Below are 15,759 nucleotides of genomic sequence, written 5' to 3'. Positions count from 1 at the left end.
CCGCGCCGCTCGCACCGTCCCGCCGAGGCAGAGAGGGGGGCAGCGCAAAGCGGGAGAGGCTGTTAGGAAGCGGGAGTTGAAGTCAGGCAAAGAAGCAAATAAAGCAAAAGAGTCTCAAAAAGAGAGCGGTAGCCGCAGCCAGGGAAGCCGGCCGAAGCGAGGAGGGCGCGCGTGGCGGCAGCATGACGGCGCGGCTCGCCTTCCTCGTGCTGCTGTGCAGCTGGAGCGTGCGCGACGCGCTGGTGGACGCCTGCACCTGCGTGCCCATCCACCCGCAGGACGCGTTCTGCAACTCGGACATCGGTGAGTGCCCCGCGGGAGCCGCGGCCCCTCGGGAGCCCGGGGAGCCCCGCGGGAGCCGCTGCCCGCGCGGGGACACCCGCGGCGCCGCGTGACCGGCGGGGACGCGCCGGTTGTGCCCGGGCGGCAGCCGCCTCGCCGAGGGAAGCCTCGCTTGTGAGGGGCGCTGCGAGGGCAGGGTTGATGGAGTGGGCGGCCAAAATTTCCTCCAGGTCCTGGTGCCAGTTAAATAACAGGATTAGGATGGCTTCCCCCAAGCCAGGAAAGTGCCCGTGGCAGCTGGGGGTGGAAGGTGCAGCTCGTGGTGCTGCGGCTGCCACTTTGGGATAGGCTGGAGAGGCAGGTGACAAGTGTCTCCGCTTCTCTTGCACGTTACCTTGTGATCTCTACAGCTCTGGGGGATCCTGAGTGTGCGAACGTGACATTATTTTCATTGAAACGCTTCCTTTGGGACCTTCTCTGCTACAGGTTTTAGCATCCCTAGGTGTCTTTGCTAACTTTAGATACAGGACCGGGGGAGCATCTGAAACATCTCAGAGGAGCAGATAGTGGAGACTCCGGTCTCATGTTTTTTGTTTTTTTTGCAGCCAAGGCTGGTTAACCAAATGCTATTACTTTTTGGCAAGTGTCCTGTGGTAAAGTGTATGAAATCACTTGGTGGTGTCTTCTAAGTTCCTCACAGCTAGATGCCCACGTAACAGTAAGTACAGGCTGTCACAGTGGCAGCGCTGACTGAACACGTGTGACTCAAGCCTTCTTGCACCTCTATAGATTGCTCCTATAGCTTGTTTTAGTAGCGCAGGGTCAAGGGGCTCAGGGGACTTTGCACCGCTGATGCCCACACTTCGCTGACTCCAAATGGAGTTTGCAAAGAAATCCACACGGCCACTGCTCTGCAAGTTAAACAGAAAATAACACGGCAGCAGAACGCTCATTAGTACAGACCCTGTCAGTGACTCTTAAAGTTAGTCAAGCTTACTGGCAAAAAAAACTCTCTTACTCCCTCTCCCGTCTAACTCTTCTCTACAAAAACTGCAGTTATGCCTGGTTATTCATGTCTTGTTTGTATAGTATATCTGCTCTTGAATGCCAAAAAAAACCCACTACATGTCAAAAGTGCTGGGAAGGTTACAGTGCTTCAGTGATGATAGCCTGGAAAATGCTTATAAAACAGGTTTATACTGGGGAATCCTTCCAGGAAACTGCACTATTTAAAGTCCCGTTGAGGACATTTATGACTCCCGATTTCTTACTTTGGATCAGTAAGTAGGTGTGCCACCTAAGTAACAAGTGTCAGGGACACTGTCCTTTCCATGGGAAGAAGACGGACAAACCTTTTTCTTTGTTTTTTGTTTTTTTCCTTTTTCCCCCATGGATAAAACTGGTGCCCTTCATTTGCTGCCCTCTGGGAGAAGTGTCTTCTGCCTCCTTGCTTGCTCTGGCTCAGTCGGGCTGTACTAGATCAGAGGTGTTTCTCGGTTCCATTCAACTTACTAAAACAGAGTTACAGTCCTGCTGTTGTTGTATTTGTGTAGAAATACACACAGAGAGACCGTTTTTGCCAGAAACAGCAGTGACTAGGGGTTTGATAAACAACGAAGCTTCCTGTAACGGTGCTTCTAAAACTACAGGACATGACAATTTTCTGTTTCCTAATAAAGATTTCTGATTGAATTCAAAGTCACCTCCTTCGTCTCTTTTCCTTTGCTTGTGGAGTCTTTGCTATATCTCACTTACAACTCTCACTTAACGACACCTTTAGGCGTCACAGTAATGCACGGGGGAAGAAACACGAGCTCAACGCTGGTAGATGACTTAAGTGCAAATTTGGTTAAGACCACAGTTCTGCGTGACGGCGTAAAGCATGAAGTAAATCCTCGCATCCGCCAGAATTTTCTGGAAAACGCGGTGTTCCTGCAGGCTGTTTTTAATAGCAGTTGTGTAGTTCATGCGCTGAAAGGGCAAAAAGCAGGGTAGGAGCTGCCGGCCGCTGAGGAGTTAATCATCTCCATGGGAACTGATGGCAGTGTACGAGCGCGGTGTTTAGACAGACTGAACTACACGCTGGGTTATAAAACACATTGTGGGGAAGAAAGGAACTTGGCAGTAAGTTTTTATCGCTCTTGAAAGTCCTGACAAAATAACAGCTCAGAAGGGAGGAGTTAATGCAGCGAGGGCTGGAGCAAAAGAGCTTTTTAAAAGGGCTCCCAAAACAATACAAGAAATGAACTAGTAGGTGGCACTCTAGGAAAGACTCCCTCTTTTTCAGGAACAGCGTATGCTGCGGGAAGCTTGGGAGTATAATGCAAACTCTTACTGTTGGTCCTTGGTGCCTCGCCAGTGAATTCCCACTCTTAAATTTATACTGTTCTCCTTTAATCAGGTGTCACTAAAGAACTTTTGGATTTATTTTCTTTCCTATAGCTCATTTCAAGACAGCCTCCTAACTCTACGGTCATTAAAAGGTTTTTCAACTTTACAGAAACAGATTGTGGAAGAAACCCATTGGAAAGGGCAGGCTTTTAAGCGCACATGTCTTTTGAATGTTAAAGTGGAGGCTGTGGTTTGCTAAGGAAGCTTGAACTCTCTGAGCAACTATATGTATTTTTTATTATTATTTGTTTTTTAAAGGGGAGGGGGGTCTACTGTCAAACTAGTCACCACAAGGGGTCTTTTCACTGAGCCAGGCTGTTCCAGTATGATGAATGGAGCAAAAGTGAAGAGGTGTGTCTCATCACGGCCTTCCCAGGTCAACCCATAATAAAATTGCTTTTTAACTCTTGCTTTTCTTTCTTTAACTGGATCAATAGGCGCTCGAGCGGGCAGCACAATAGTTAGACAAACAGCAATTGCTCTGACTTGCCATCTGAACTTTGCCTCCTCCACTCCCGCCCCCTGCCTATGACCCCTTCCAGATGTGAATATTTTTTTTTTGTTTGAATTAGGAGACCTTTTGAAAGAACAGGCAACATGCATGCCTTGTTCCATTATAGCAAAGCGGTGACATTTCCAGCTGGACATAGCGGACATGAAAAGGGCTTGTATGTCCTTTTTTTTTTTGCAGGAGCAGCAGGAACTTTTCAGTTGCTTGTGGGGTGTTGTTTCGAAGAACAACTTCTGCATCTCCCCCTTCCCTTTCAGAACAAAAAAACAGAAGGGTTGGGGGGAAGAAATTGCAGGCAGGATTTTGACAAGGCAATCTGCAAGCCAGAGAGAAAGCACTTTGTGCTGTCCACACCTCTTTTGTTTTCATCCTGTGAATATGCTTCAGAATATACCTCATTATATGGTATCACTGCTAGCTCTCTGTTACCTAAGTTTAGAGAGACTTGAACAAAAATCCCTTTCTATAGGTTGCCTTGAGGGAAGCAATGTGTGTCGGTACGGATGGCGGTGGGTAGTGCCCCTCTCCCCTCTACGTATCTCACGCTGTGTGAGTTTGGAGTGGGCAAGCTTTGGGGAATGTGGCAAGCTCGTCGCGTGCCTCCATGTAAAGGCAGCCATTCATCCCGCCACGCTCGCGGCACTGAGCGCACAACTCTGAGCCGAGAACGGGATCTGGAAAGAGCCAGGGTCGGCAGAGGCTCGGGAAGCCTGTGAATTTCCCTGGCTCAAAGTCTGAGCCTAACGGAAAACTTGCCCTCTTTCTTTCCCTGGTGTTCTTGAATTGATCCTTCCACCTTTCCTCTAGCAGACTAAGGAGGGTGTGCAGAGCGATGCAATCCTGCACAACACTTCGAACGTGCACTCTTCATTTTTGACGTTTGCATGTATACAGGCTGCGGTGAGATCATGTGTGCTGTCTGGTACTCGAAGGTAGACAAGTAATATTTCAGATTTACTGTTTAGAATTTAATGTACGATTTAGAAGAAACCTATTCCAGCAATACATAATACCATCTTTCTATTTGTGTTGGGATGGATTCCAAAAATAAACGTAGGGGTTGCAGGTCATGATAGACCTTGTAAAAGTTGCCTGTTATATCCACTCAGAAATCAGATCTTTATTGGGGAGGTAATGATGTGGTTTAATTTTTAGATTGGACTACCCTTCAAGGCATTTTAGAAGCAAGAAACCTGAGTAGTGCCCCTGTAAAGCTTTTCTTTTTAAAAATATCCACTTTGCATAGGAGGAAACTGAAGCAATTTAAAGTCTATAAAACTAAAACAATCTACATGTTAGAATAATGATAAGAGAGCGTGTTCCTTGCTCTAGATGCTGTCTCCTGATAGGAAGAACCACTGTTCTAAACTAAATTGTCCTACTTGGTTAAATAGAAGTGGAAACAGAAGTTCCCAATTTTCTGTTTTGCTGGTAATCTACCATAAAAGTAGGACCTAATCCTGCAGTAACGGAGGAGTTGAGAGATCACCTTGTGGAGTCTAAAGTTACTTTTCCAAATATTTCGATTAAAAAAACATGGTGGAAATCACTGTTTGGAAGATGTAGTGCTGAGTGTTATATAAGGCTGCTCTGGTATCCCGTTACTCCTGCACATGTTTACTCCAGATTTCCTTCAGGAAGGAACTCCACCAAGACCTCCGTGCCAGCCGACAGCCAGATGCTCTGCCCAGCGGCCCTGGAGCTCCTTGCTCTGGACAGACATATCTGTCATTCCTGTTTTCTAGGCTGATTTTCCACCTGTTGTTGAGAACTCTCTACCTGGCAACTGTTCCTGTAATGTTTTGGGGAAGAAATGAGCTGATGAGAACATCGTTTTGTACATCCGTATGCAGTGCTAGAAGAAATCATTTTTTTCATGGGAAGCACCTGCTTTTTGTGTCTGTGTGATTTAAGATGGGCAGATTTTGACTCTTCAACTATAGGAGAAGTGGCACAAGATGCTACTTTATTCTTAGCTTTATCCATGGACCTCATCTTTTGTGAGACAGTAAATACAGTTATCCTGGCCTTTCAGAGCCTCTTAGATAAAGCAGAGGAATTGGCATCTGATAAAATGGTTCTCTGCAGTGCAGAATTCCACTGAAATCCATGGTGGGGGCAAGAATCCTTAGTAGGAGCCCTCAGTGAATCACCTTTTCCTAAATGCAGCACTTGTGGGAATCAGTTTGTTGTCCAAGATGGGAACTTGTAGAAGGCTGTTAACTTGTTAAGTATTGAGATGTTTTTGAAGAATACTCTTAAACATGTCATTGAGTTTTGATCCATGGACTATCTCCCCTTACATTCCCCCAAGCTGTTCCATGCCAATGAAAATGACTCTGGATGCTAAAGTTATTAAGACAGAAGCGTAGTTTCTCCATGTGCCAATTTTGTCTGATGTCATATTTCTTTCTCCTCACAGCACCAGCTCCATGTGGTGCTCTTATGTAGCCCAACCAAGCGTGCATCACTGCAGAAAGGAGCTCCTTTGGTCTGAGCAGGAGGTCTTGTCATTAAACAAAATTTCCACCGGATGCTCTCTAAAAGTTCTTAAGAGCTAGTAAACCTGAGAGGACGTCTTGTTTCGAGTTAGCAGGCAGGGCCAGGCATGCTGTGCCTGCCGATTCTGAACCAAACTAAAGCAACGACCTGATTTTTATTTCTAGTAGTGTCTGGAGTGCATGTGGTTGAATTTCCTTTTAATGATGAGATTTTTTTTTTTGATTCAAGATGAAGAGGCTTTTGCTCTGATGTGCTGCATGTTGTTCCAGACTTTCAGGGTATGATTCTCCTCTTTCACGCCATGTTGTAAATTGGAAGTAATTTAAATGATACTGGTGAAATGATAGTAGTGTAAAAGATATGAGAGGGTAATTGGGCCTTCAAGCACTAATAAATGAAGCAGATGCAAAGTTAATTAAACTTCAAGGCCTGCTGTAACTCTTCGGTACATCTGAAGAGCTGTGCACAATCTGAAATTTTCCTGGTGAGGCTGGATTGTTGCTGCTTTTTTAGCTAACCAAAATATGTAGACTTTTCTGTTTGAGACAAAGCTGATCAGAGCAACTGAATATATTTGGAACTATTGCAAGAACATCTTAATTTTTGCTCAGCTTTGCAGCACCAAAGACTTTCAGCAAATAGCAGAGCTGATGGTCAACCTGTATAGTAACCCTCTGGGTCCAATTACTTGGGGGCAGGCACACTACTGTGGCTGTAGTAAAAATGCAGAACTCTTCTCTAAAGCAGAAACCTCTAAGAATATACCAAAATTATCAGTGACCTCTCCCCTGCTGATTCTACCATGACTGTTATTCATCCGTAGGGGAATAGGGCCTTCCTTAAATCCACAGTTAAGCTGGATTTGCTTTGGAATAACTTGAGAAAAGAATATTAACTAGCATACGGATTCTTGTGCTGCGTTACTCTGAGAGTAAATAAACAGGAGCCACATGAATTTCAAGTTTTCACCATTTTGAAGTATTAGGCCAGTGCTGAACCTGAGGTGACTGAGATTAAGATGGCTTCAGTGGATTTACACCTTCTTGTTCTAGACTTTAAATGTGATCTGGTTTGCAATAACCGGGGAAATGCAGGTCCAGCCTCATCGCTTGGGTAAAGCAGATGCAGTGCCACTTGTCTGAGCACTGTTTTCACTATCTCACATTGTAGATAGGTTTGACTTGACTTTCCCAATGGAAAACTTGTAATGGGAGAAGGCAATAAGGAGCTACTGGAGTAGCAAAGGCCCTTCAGAGGGTAGTCTTGGGGTATGAGGAGGAGGGAAGCAGAGGAGAGAGATGCTGTGGAAGCATCGCTGAAGAGCCTGATACAGACTGGGCCAACTAAGAAGTACCACAAGCTGTGACATCCCTTCTAAAACCATGCGTAGCGGTGGATCCAAAGTGGAGCCATTCCTGGGAGTGGAATGGATTCGTGACTGCAGTGCACAGGTGGATAGGAGAACCCAGGCATAGATTGCCTGATGCTGCACTCTATATTGATCTGTAACGTAGATATTACTACCTGTAGCATTTTTGTTTCTGACTGGCACTCAAGGTTAGGCTTTGAGAAAGTCCAGCTGGAGAGAGTCTGTGAAGAGAGCACCCAGCATTATGTATCTGGACTCAAGCCACGCTGTTGCTTTCTCCCGGTTAGGTGAGTACTAAGTTCTTTCAGACATTCCTTCAAGGAGTGTGTGGCACAGAGAAAGAACGGGGCTTATTTGATTCCCAGCCCCCTAAATTTCACAGATACCAGTGCCTATACCAGGTGCAAAAGCATGAAGATAACATATTATTATTTCTCACTCCCCAGCAGTTCATTAAAAATAAATAAATAAAATCCTGCAACATCATTTAGGAAACAGGAGTACTTCTATTCCACAGGGCCATGTTCAAAATGATCCAACCTCCTGCTGGCCTAGACTGAAGAACATGAATTTTAACTGTCTCATGCTCTATTATAATTACAGTACTGGGACACCAACATCTGTTTCCTCTTCTCAGTGTTCTCTACTGGGTGATGCTGCAGTGCAGCCCGCAGGGAGGGACTGCTGGCATTATGGTAATCTGTTAAATTTTCTATAGAAGAGCACTGAAGCATTTGTTCAGAGAACAAGTTCAATGCCTCATGCTTAGTGAATACATGAACAAGCAAAGATCTTGCTCCTCTGACAGGTTTAATCAGCCTTCTCAGATTTCCTGGGTCAGCTGTAAATAGGAAGCTCTACCCCTGGAGATGAGGCTTCAGAGCTGGTCTACAAAGAGTTAAAATATCAGGGCAAAAAAATGTGCTTGCTTGTACCGAGACAGGAAAACCACAGGATGGAAAACTTCCACTTGACTTTGAAAGACAGGAAATAGCTGGTGCTGGAAAGGCAACAGGTACAGGAGGGAGAACCAGAGGATATCTGTATAAAACCAGCTATTCCCCTGACATTTTTCCTTTAACTCCAGATTCTTTTGGGGAAGATGTTCCAGACTGGCTGTACTATTCCAAGTCCTTTATGCACTTTCCAAACACCCGCCCCAGTTTCCTACTTCCTGCCTCTTTCTGACACTGCTATAAATACCCTGCCTGCCTTTCTTAGGTCTGGAGATAGGCGTGCTAGAGATTAAAGGGGATTGAGCTGACAGCATGAAACAGCCTGTGGACCAGCTCTTGTAAAGAGTGAGGTTGCTGGGTCCTCAGCTTGACGTTTCTGCAGGGTTGGATGGCCAGATGGGGGGGCCTTGTAGGACTGAGGCAGCCAACCTGTTCATTGTAATCACCTCTTGGCTGGGAAACATGGGCCTGTTTCTGAGGGGTTTTCTCAAGTTAATAATAAACTGCATATGGGGCAGAGCTAAAAGCCAAAAATACTGTGGTATTTGAGAGGAGGAGAGGTGAGGAGAAGGGGTCTGAGAAGGAGGAGGAGGCACTAGTCAAGGGCCATGCTGCCTGGAAAGGTACAATATTTGCAAGAATGACTCCTGTAAATGCACTAGTAAAGAGGACCAGCCCAAGAGGAAATAAAACAGGGAAGTGACCCATGGGAGACTTTCTTAGCCACCATGTATGGAACGTTAATAGCCACAAAGTATGTGGCCCTCCCGTAGCGCGCTGCAGGGCAAGAAGCATGAAGTGAGAGCAGAGTGGGAAGAGAAGGGCCGCAGGTCCTGTGCAAGAGCCTCTGTGTTGCAAAGGACTGTGCTGGGGGTAAGGACAGGGTGGGTTCCTAGGACCTTTGTTTTATTTCTCCAATTTTGAAGACCAGCACCTGTCTTTTTCTTTATTTTGTCCTTTTTTTTTTTTTTTTTGAGGGGATGGATTAAAGACTTAGTTGGTTATTTCCTCAGAGGATCAAGATAAAAAGGAGACTTCAATAAGTCCATTCCCATCTTCTCTACAGACAATATATTTTCAGTAGAATTAAGCAGCTGTCCTGCTTTCCCCCACTGCATTACACAGTTTGCAACTTCATAGAGCAACACAAAAAGAGAAGATTTTATAATATCAAAGAGATTTCTTAGGTGATACTTTAAGAGACCTCAAATTATGAACAGAAAGCTTTTAGTGGTCTGTTACCTATTCAGAGAGAAGCTAGACTGGACCTGGAGCTGCATTCTGAATTGCAGCTCCATCTTGAGCTTCCCAAGGCATTCCTGAGAGGCCCGCAGGATGGGAATCACGTATTTGTTCCTATTTCCTGCTTCGCATTCTCTTGGCAGTTACCAAACAATCACGGGACTGTAAGACCGGGGCTATAAATCCTGCTGCTCTCAGAGTCCCGCGTCTCCATGTGGGTGACCGAGGAGCCGGCCCGTGAGGCGCTGCCTGCCACGTGTCGCCTATGAAGAGCCCCGGGGACACGGCCTCACGTGTTTTGTGGCTTGTGGCTGCCCCTGCTCTGGCAGATGAAGGGCTCGTTGGGTTGTTACGTGGTCTCTGGCGTTTCTCACCATTCTCCGTTTTTTTTTTTGTCGTCGTTCTGTTTCCCTAGTTCCCCCTTAGTTGTGAAGTCCTGAGTACTGTCCACAGTACTAGGAAACTCTGCTGATGCCCTTCGAAGGCAGGTAATGTAGTGGGCTTGAGGAAATTATTTATCTTATCTTACCTAATCTTATCTTGATGTATCCAAGAGAAGGGGAGGGCTGTATTTGAGCTAAGGCTGTATCAGGCCTCGTGGACCAAATTGTGTTTGATGCCAGGACATGTCCTCTACAGACTGACTCTTCCTTTTAAAAGGCACAAACAGCACAACAAAGTGGGAAGCAGCATGGAAAGAGATGCTGGTAAGAACCTCTGTTTGAAGTGGTTTAAGAAACAGTGTAGAGTGAAAGAAACAGACAGCACCTGCATATTTGGCTCTATGGGAAGAAAAAACCTTTCACTATCACGGGAAAGTTTTCCAGTGAATCGGTTCCTTCCTCTCAGTGCTAAATCTCATGTTTGTTTCTGAATGTCCTTCTCTCACACCGATTTCCTCCAGCCCTGGTGGCTGTTGAAAGAGGTAAAGGGGAAGAACCGGGCCTTTCTTTCCCTCCTGTCTCAGTAACTGCACAGAGACCTTTTCCTGTTTGTCTTTTACGAAGTATGGCAGCTCGGGCCATTGACGTAAACTTTGTCCTTTGTGCTGTTCAAAGCTCCCCTCTTGTGAATTTGACAGTGTTGCCTGCACACATCCTGATTAGGCTTTTGATAGAAGGACAGGAGAGTAAACAGAAAGCAATCCTAGGGTTAGAGTGCCCTGGCACACCTGATGGGGGTCACATTTTGGGGCAGGCTATTTATCTGTTTGTCAGATCATAATAAAGTCAACACACGGAAGGGTTCCTCCCCGCATATTTTTCTCAATATATATGTGGACCAACAAGGAAAGATTGAATACCATCCCTATTAAAAGGGAAATGTGGTGGAGCTCTGAGGTAAACTCACTAGCTTATATTAGATGCTATAGAAAAATACGGAAAAGGCAGTTTTTGTTCCAGAAAACACCCCAAACTTAAAAAGTCCAAGAGAGCTTTTTAAGGGTAGCTATGTAGTGCACTTCGGTTTCCATCCATAGCAAAGTCTGTTAGAGCTCACAGCACCCACTCTGACTTGAGGAACTAGAATCCAAGTTCCTGAGGTCTGTTGTATCCCCTCTGAATTGTAATTCTGGGTTACATCATAGTCAGAGCCACTAAGGTGGACAACCAGTGCACAACCAAAAGAGCTGTAAGGGTTAAAAAAAAAAAAAAAAGTCTAATCTCCCTTCTGTATTCCCAGAGTAATTTCCCTTGGCAAAGAACAACCTCTGAACAAGACTATACACTCATGAGCTATGCGTTTTAGATTTGCCTGCCAATACAATAGCAAAAGCAAATAGGATCTGTGTTCCTGTCACTCGGCAAAGGAAAACTACAGTTCGGTGAGTTTCTACTATAACAACAATCTCAGCCCCATTTGGAGTTTTGAAAGTATCCGCAGCAAAGTTACCCCCCCCAAAAAAAATTACTGTAAACTGCAACACAAAGAAAATGTAGTTAGTTACTGTTTTGCATGATGTGATAGTTTATCATTTTTTAGGTTGTTTTTTCCTAGCTGAAGTGTGACTCTCTGCTGCTGGGACTGCTGCAGGCGCTGCTGGTGATAGTCCTTGTCATTTCAGATGTTTTATCTTTCCATTATTACTTGTGTGTGCTTGTTTCTGGCTTCTGTTAATACTCCTTTGTACTCCCTCTGCTTCCTTGCTTGTGAAAGGAAACAGTGGAAGAAAAGGGTGCACATCGAGACCCTTGTTTTCTGCTCTGCGGTTCTGCTTATCCCAGAGAATATTAGAAGCAAAGACAAAACCATACATTGGTAAGTTAGGCCCCTGACTTTTCTCAGGGGAAAAAAGCCATGTAGCTATTCTTAGTTGCTATATTAAGTGTGAAGTTAAGCAGTTCCAAAGGGGATGAACAACAAGCATTCAGAGCAGTGCCTTTGTGCTGCTGCCTTCTCCTCAGAGCCACAACAGTTCAGTGTTCTTGGCTCAAAGTGCTTCCCTTCAGGTAGTGGAGAATGCGATCCGAGCAAGGCTGCTAAAGATGGAGGCTTAGACGTGTGCCTCGTGTGCGTGTGTGTACATCTTGCGGTTCAGTGGTGACCCTGATGACTTCTTGAACTTCTAATGACAATGCAGCTGCCTGTTCATGGTGCTAATTAACCCAAAAGCTGATTCCTCCCGCCCCCTCGTTACCCATTCTGTGGATGAGATGTGAAAACAAGAAGAGGACTTTTCCCGTGCCCTTAGGGCTGTCTGAGTCTTGCAGCAGTGACCCTGCTTGAGCACAACTGAAAGACTTGCTGCGCAATGGCCCGTGCTCCTTTTTAATGGGTTATTAAAATTCCACCTTCGCCCCCTCCCTCCTGTTCAGTTGGAGATTGGAGCAAAGGCTCTTAGGGGAAAACAGCTGCAGGGATGTTTTTCCTTTTGGAAGGGCAGACAGCTGTTCTGCTTGCAAGTCTCGGGATTCCACCACTGCCGATGAACGTCCCACTCCCGTCAAAATCAGTGGAAAGATTCCCACTGGATTCAACGGAGTCGAAGGAAGCAACTCCCTCAGGAAGTGACCTACAGTTAAACAACACTGCTTCAAGATATTGGGAATACCTAGAAAGCAGAAAGGGGATAGGAAGACATTTATCACAGAGTCGCATTGCTCACTTGCCTACAGTCTCAAAGTACAAGTGCTCAGCAGACTGTTGCTTTACTTGAGAAACAGGTTAAGTTATTGTGTTTGTAGTATCCTAAGCAGCTTTTTAAAGATAGCTCTAGTATGTCTGCCTTCATTTACAGTCTGTGGTGCTGACAGACTTTTATGGGTGCCGTGAGTTAAAGGCCTGATCTCACATGTTGGGTACTTATTTTAGTTGCGATACTGTGAGATCATAAGGGATAATGATTTACTCTTTGAAACATTGCCAGTTCTCAGCACCTGCAGCTCTTTGGTGTGAATTTTTTATTCGCTGCTTCTGAAAAATGAGAGGAAGAACAGAATTGACTCTTGCTTCTGTCATTAGAGCTTCTTGTTGTCACATCTGATTTATACAGTGCAGGAGGAATCTGGACACTTGTTAGAATCAGAATTTCTCTTCCAGAGGGAATTTTGAAATGCCGAAAATATATTCACTCTGAAATGTGAGGAAAAATGAAAATATCAGTGTTTTCAGATGGAATTTCCTGTGGAAAAAAAAAAGTGATTCTGAAGCATCTGAATCTAAGAAGGATTCATTCAATATGTCAGTTTTGAACAAAGATGTCATTTCATATCACCCTTTGGACTCAGATGAAATTAAAGAGAAATTCTGATGCAGGATGAAAATAGGTTTCAGTTTTCTGAGAAGGAAAAGTAAAAACAGTTTTGCTGAAGCTGATGCTTTCCTTTAAAATTTGTGACTTAAGTAAAGCTATTTTTCCTGACAGGAAAAAGCATTTCCAGAACCTTTTCTACCAGCCCTATCCCCGATGGACTAGCAATAACAGCCTCTCCTTCTGGAAATGCTGATTTTGGTCAGGTTACATGCCACCTCTCAAGCTGGACGATATTCCAGATCATTAGTCCTCTGAGATTTATAGTAAACATTTTCTGAATGCTGCACAATACATATATCCACACGCTCTCTGTTTGCCTGAGTCCTTGGCAATGGGCAGTTCCCCTTGGGTTTCCTGCATTAATGAACAAACAAATTCATGTGTGCGCTGGTGCCAGTGGACTGAGACAAGGTATTTCCCCTTCTGTTCCCATTAGCTCCCTCCCTGTCAATGTTTAAACTTGCTCACACCTGTGTACCAGGTGTCAGCTTAACTGGAGCTAGGAAAAGCTGGCCCTTGGGAGCGTAGTTCGTATTCATTACTTTGCCTAAGTACCCCTGTTACAGTTATGCCTCGGGAGACGCAGACAAGCAGGAAACAGTCAAGCTTGGTGTATTCTCTGGAAATGATTACCCGGATCTGTAAACATTCAGCAATGCAGAGTGCAGAAAACTTTGGCCTCCCAAAACAGTTAATGGGGCCTTACGACGTACAGAACTAGCAGTCCCTGTGCCAGGGAAGCTGTGGAGGAGCTAACCATCTGTGTCAGGCCCACGAGGTTGTGTTTCTTCTAAAAAGTTCTAAGGACCCCTAAGAAATGATAGCAGCATGCAGGATTAACTCGCCCAAATTGGAACTTGGTGGAAGTTTTTGGCAAGAGCGCTTTGCAGCCATTTGACTGGTAGGTTGCAGTAAGTAAACTCCTATCAATCAGACTCATGTGGTTGGACTTGAGAAGCTGCGTCGGGAAAGCACCGCTAGGCAATACTGAGTGGGAAGAAAATGCTGTGGCTTAGTCTTGCGTTTGTGTAAATAGTTCTTGTGCAAGAAAAAGGGTCAAAAAAAGGTGGTAGGCACACATAGGCATGATTCAGTGATTCAGTGCGTTCTCTGCTTCCACAAGTGCAGCCAAGAGTCGTGTCTATTAACTGGGAGCCCCAGCCCCTATGTGTGAGGGCATCAGGATAGCTGCAAATGGCTTCTGGAAGCCTGTTCAAATTAGAGCCTGCCGGATTGTTCATGAACATGAAGTTTTGATGAAGTGTTTGCATGAAGGAGGTTTGGATTACAAAAGAAATGGGTGCTTATACAGTTTCTCTTTCCACTTAAGTTTCTAAAGAGTAACTTTGGAGCTAGGGAGTTCCTGAAAAAAAAATTGTTTGCAGACAGAGTTAATTGGCTTATGCTTGCCTGTCTTTCCTGCTGCCAGTGCTCTGTATCATTAGTCAGTGAAAATCCTGTGTCTTCAAAGCCAGAAAATGTAGTGTGCAATATTTATGTCTTTCATGTAAACAGATGTGTTGTTGACAGATCGTCTTAGACTTCCAGGTGTTTTCATTAGCTCTGTTGTGACATTTCTCATGTCAAATCACTCTGCTGTTTCTTTACCTTGTAACTTAACGAATTAACACCAAGTTCCTCTGGCCATTAATATCCTTCTATTGGTTCAAAATGAAGGATGATACTTGGGATCACTGTGTGAGATCTTGGAGAGTTATGGCCAGTGGATGAGCTGGCCAGTGCGAGGTCTGCCCAGATATTCTCCTGACCTTGACCTATAGCCCAACAGTAGCCGAAATGGGAATTGTGGTGCATGGGGCTGATTCAGGACCCGGGCAAGTTTCCCATTTGCCTTAATGAAGAGTGAATCAGTCTGAGTGCTACTTCTAAGTCTTTACACAGTGGCCAGACTTCAGGGCAAAATATTTTGTCGCTAAGCTCAGTTTTACTCCACAATGTTTATGACTGTGGTTAAATGATGAGCATACATTAATAAAACGGGCAATTACTAAATTCCTTAAACATTATTATAAACCAGAACCCTTTCATGGACATATCCAGCAACTATGGACAATCTGCAGGGCTTGTCAAATAACTTCCAGTTTCTGAACAATTTATAACACAGTAGTGGGCAAAGACACTTGTTTTTCACAGGGGAATTATGTTTGAATTGAGGTTTAATTCCAGCGATAGGAAGGCCTAACACTAGGCTCTGTCAGGTCTGGTACAAGTAGAAAAAGCGGAGCAATACAGAGAGGTCTGGCCTGGTTAAATATATACAGCCCTTTGGCGTGACAACCGCGTAGTCTTTAAGTTTAATGCAAGTTTTCTAATGCAGGAAAGCATTTGCGGGCCCACCCAATGCCCTTGAAATCTATACATGTTCCCAGACAGTCCTTCCTCTCTAGCAGCTACGTGCAAAAATGTGTGTAAAACATGTGATGAGCGACGTGCCGCGTGCTCGCACAGCGCTGGCACGCGGCCCGGCTGGGCGAGGTGCTGCAGGAGGACGAGGCCTTGAAGTAAATTGCTGACGCAGGGAGTGTCCAAGCCTGTGGTTTTGGATTCTCCCTTTTTCAGAGGTTTTACACGGGTTGTCGGAGCTGTCCCGTGTTGTTCTGCTCAGAAGAAAACTGCTTTCAGATGTTCCCTGTAGCAGAGCTCTCCCTCTTTGCCCCTCCTTGGCCGTTTGGATGGGAGCTCGCAGTGCACCTACGGATCGCACCGTGGGTTAAAGAAGGCTAAAAGTATG

General features: G+C 45.1%; 2 protein-coding genes across 2 annotated transcripts in view; one reads left to right on the top strand and one right to left on the bottom strand.

Annotated features, from left to right (window-relative positions):
• SYN3 (synapsin III) overlaps positions 1 to 15,759 on the bottom strand; it is a 189,784-nt gene that overhangs the window by 84,869 nt on the left and 89,156 nt on the right. The window lies entirely within an intron of this gene.
• Positions 168 to 15,759, top strand: part of TIMP3 (TIMP metallopeptidase inhibitor 3) — a 34,264-nt gene continuing 18,672 nt past the window's right edge. The window contains exon 1 of the mRNA XM_088535245.1: positions 168 to 303. Within this exon, the coding sequence (XP_088391371.1) occupies positions 183 to 303 (121 nt within the window). The 5' untranslated portion in view covers positions 168 to 182. The remainder of the gene's footprint in view (positions 304 to 15,759) is intronic.

The sequence above is a fragment of the Tinamus guttatus genome, unplaced genomic scaffold (assembly GCF_059628265.1).
Source record: "Tinamus guttatus ecotype Peru unplaced genomic scaffold, ASM5962826v1 Tinamus_guttatus_pri_ptg000039l, whole genome shotgun sequence".
NCBI lineage: Eukaryota > Metazoa > Chordata > Aves > Tinamiformes > Tinamidae > Tinamus > Tinamus guttatus.
The sequence above is the reverse complement of the archived record's forward strand: the minus strand, read 5'-3'. Positions and strand labels throughout refer to the sequence as shown.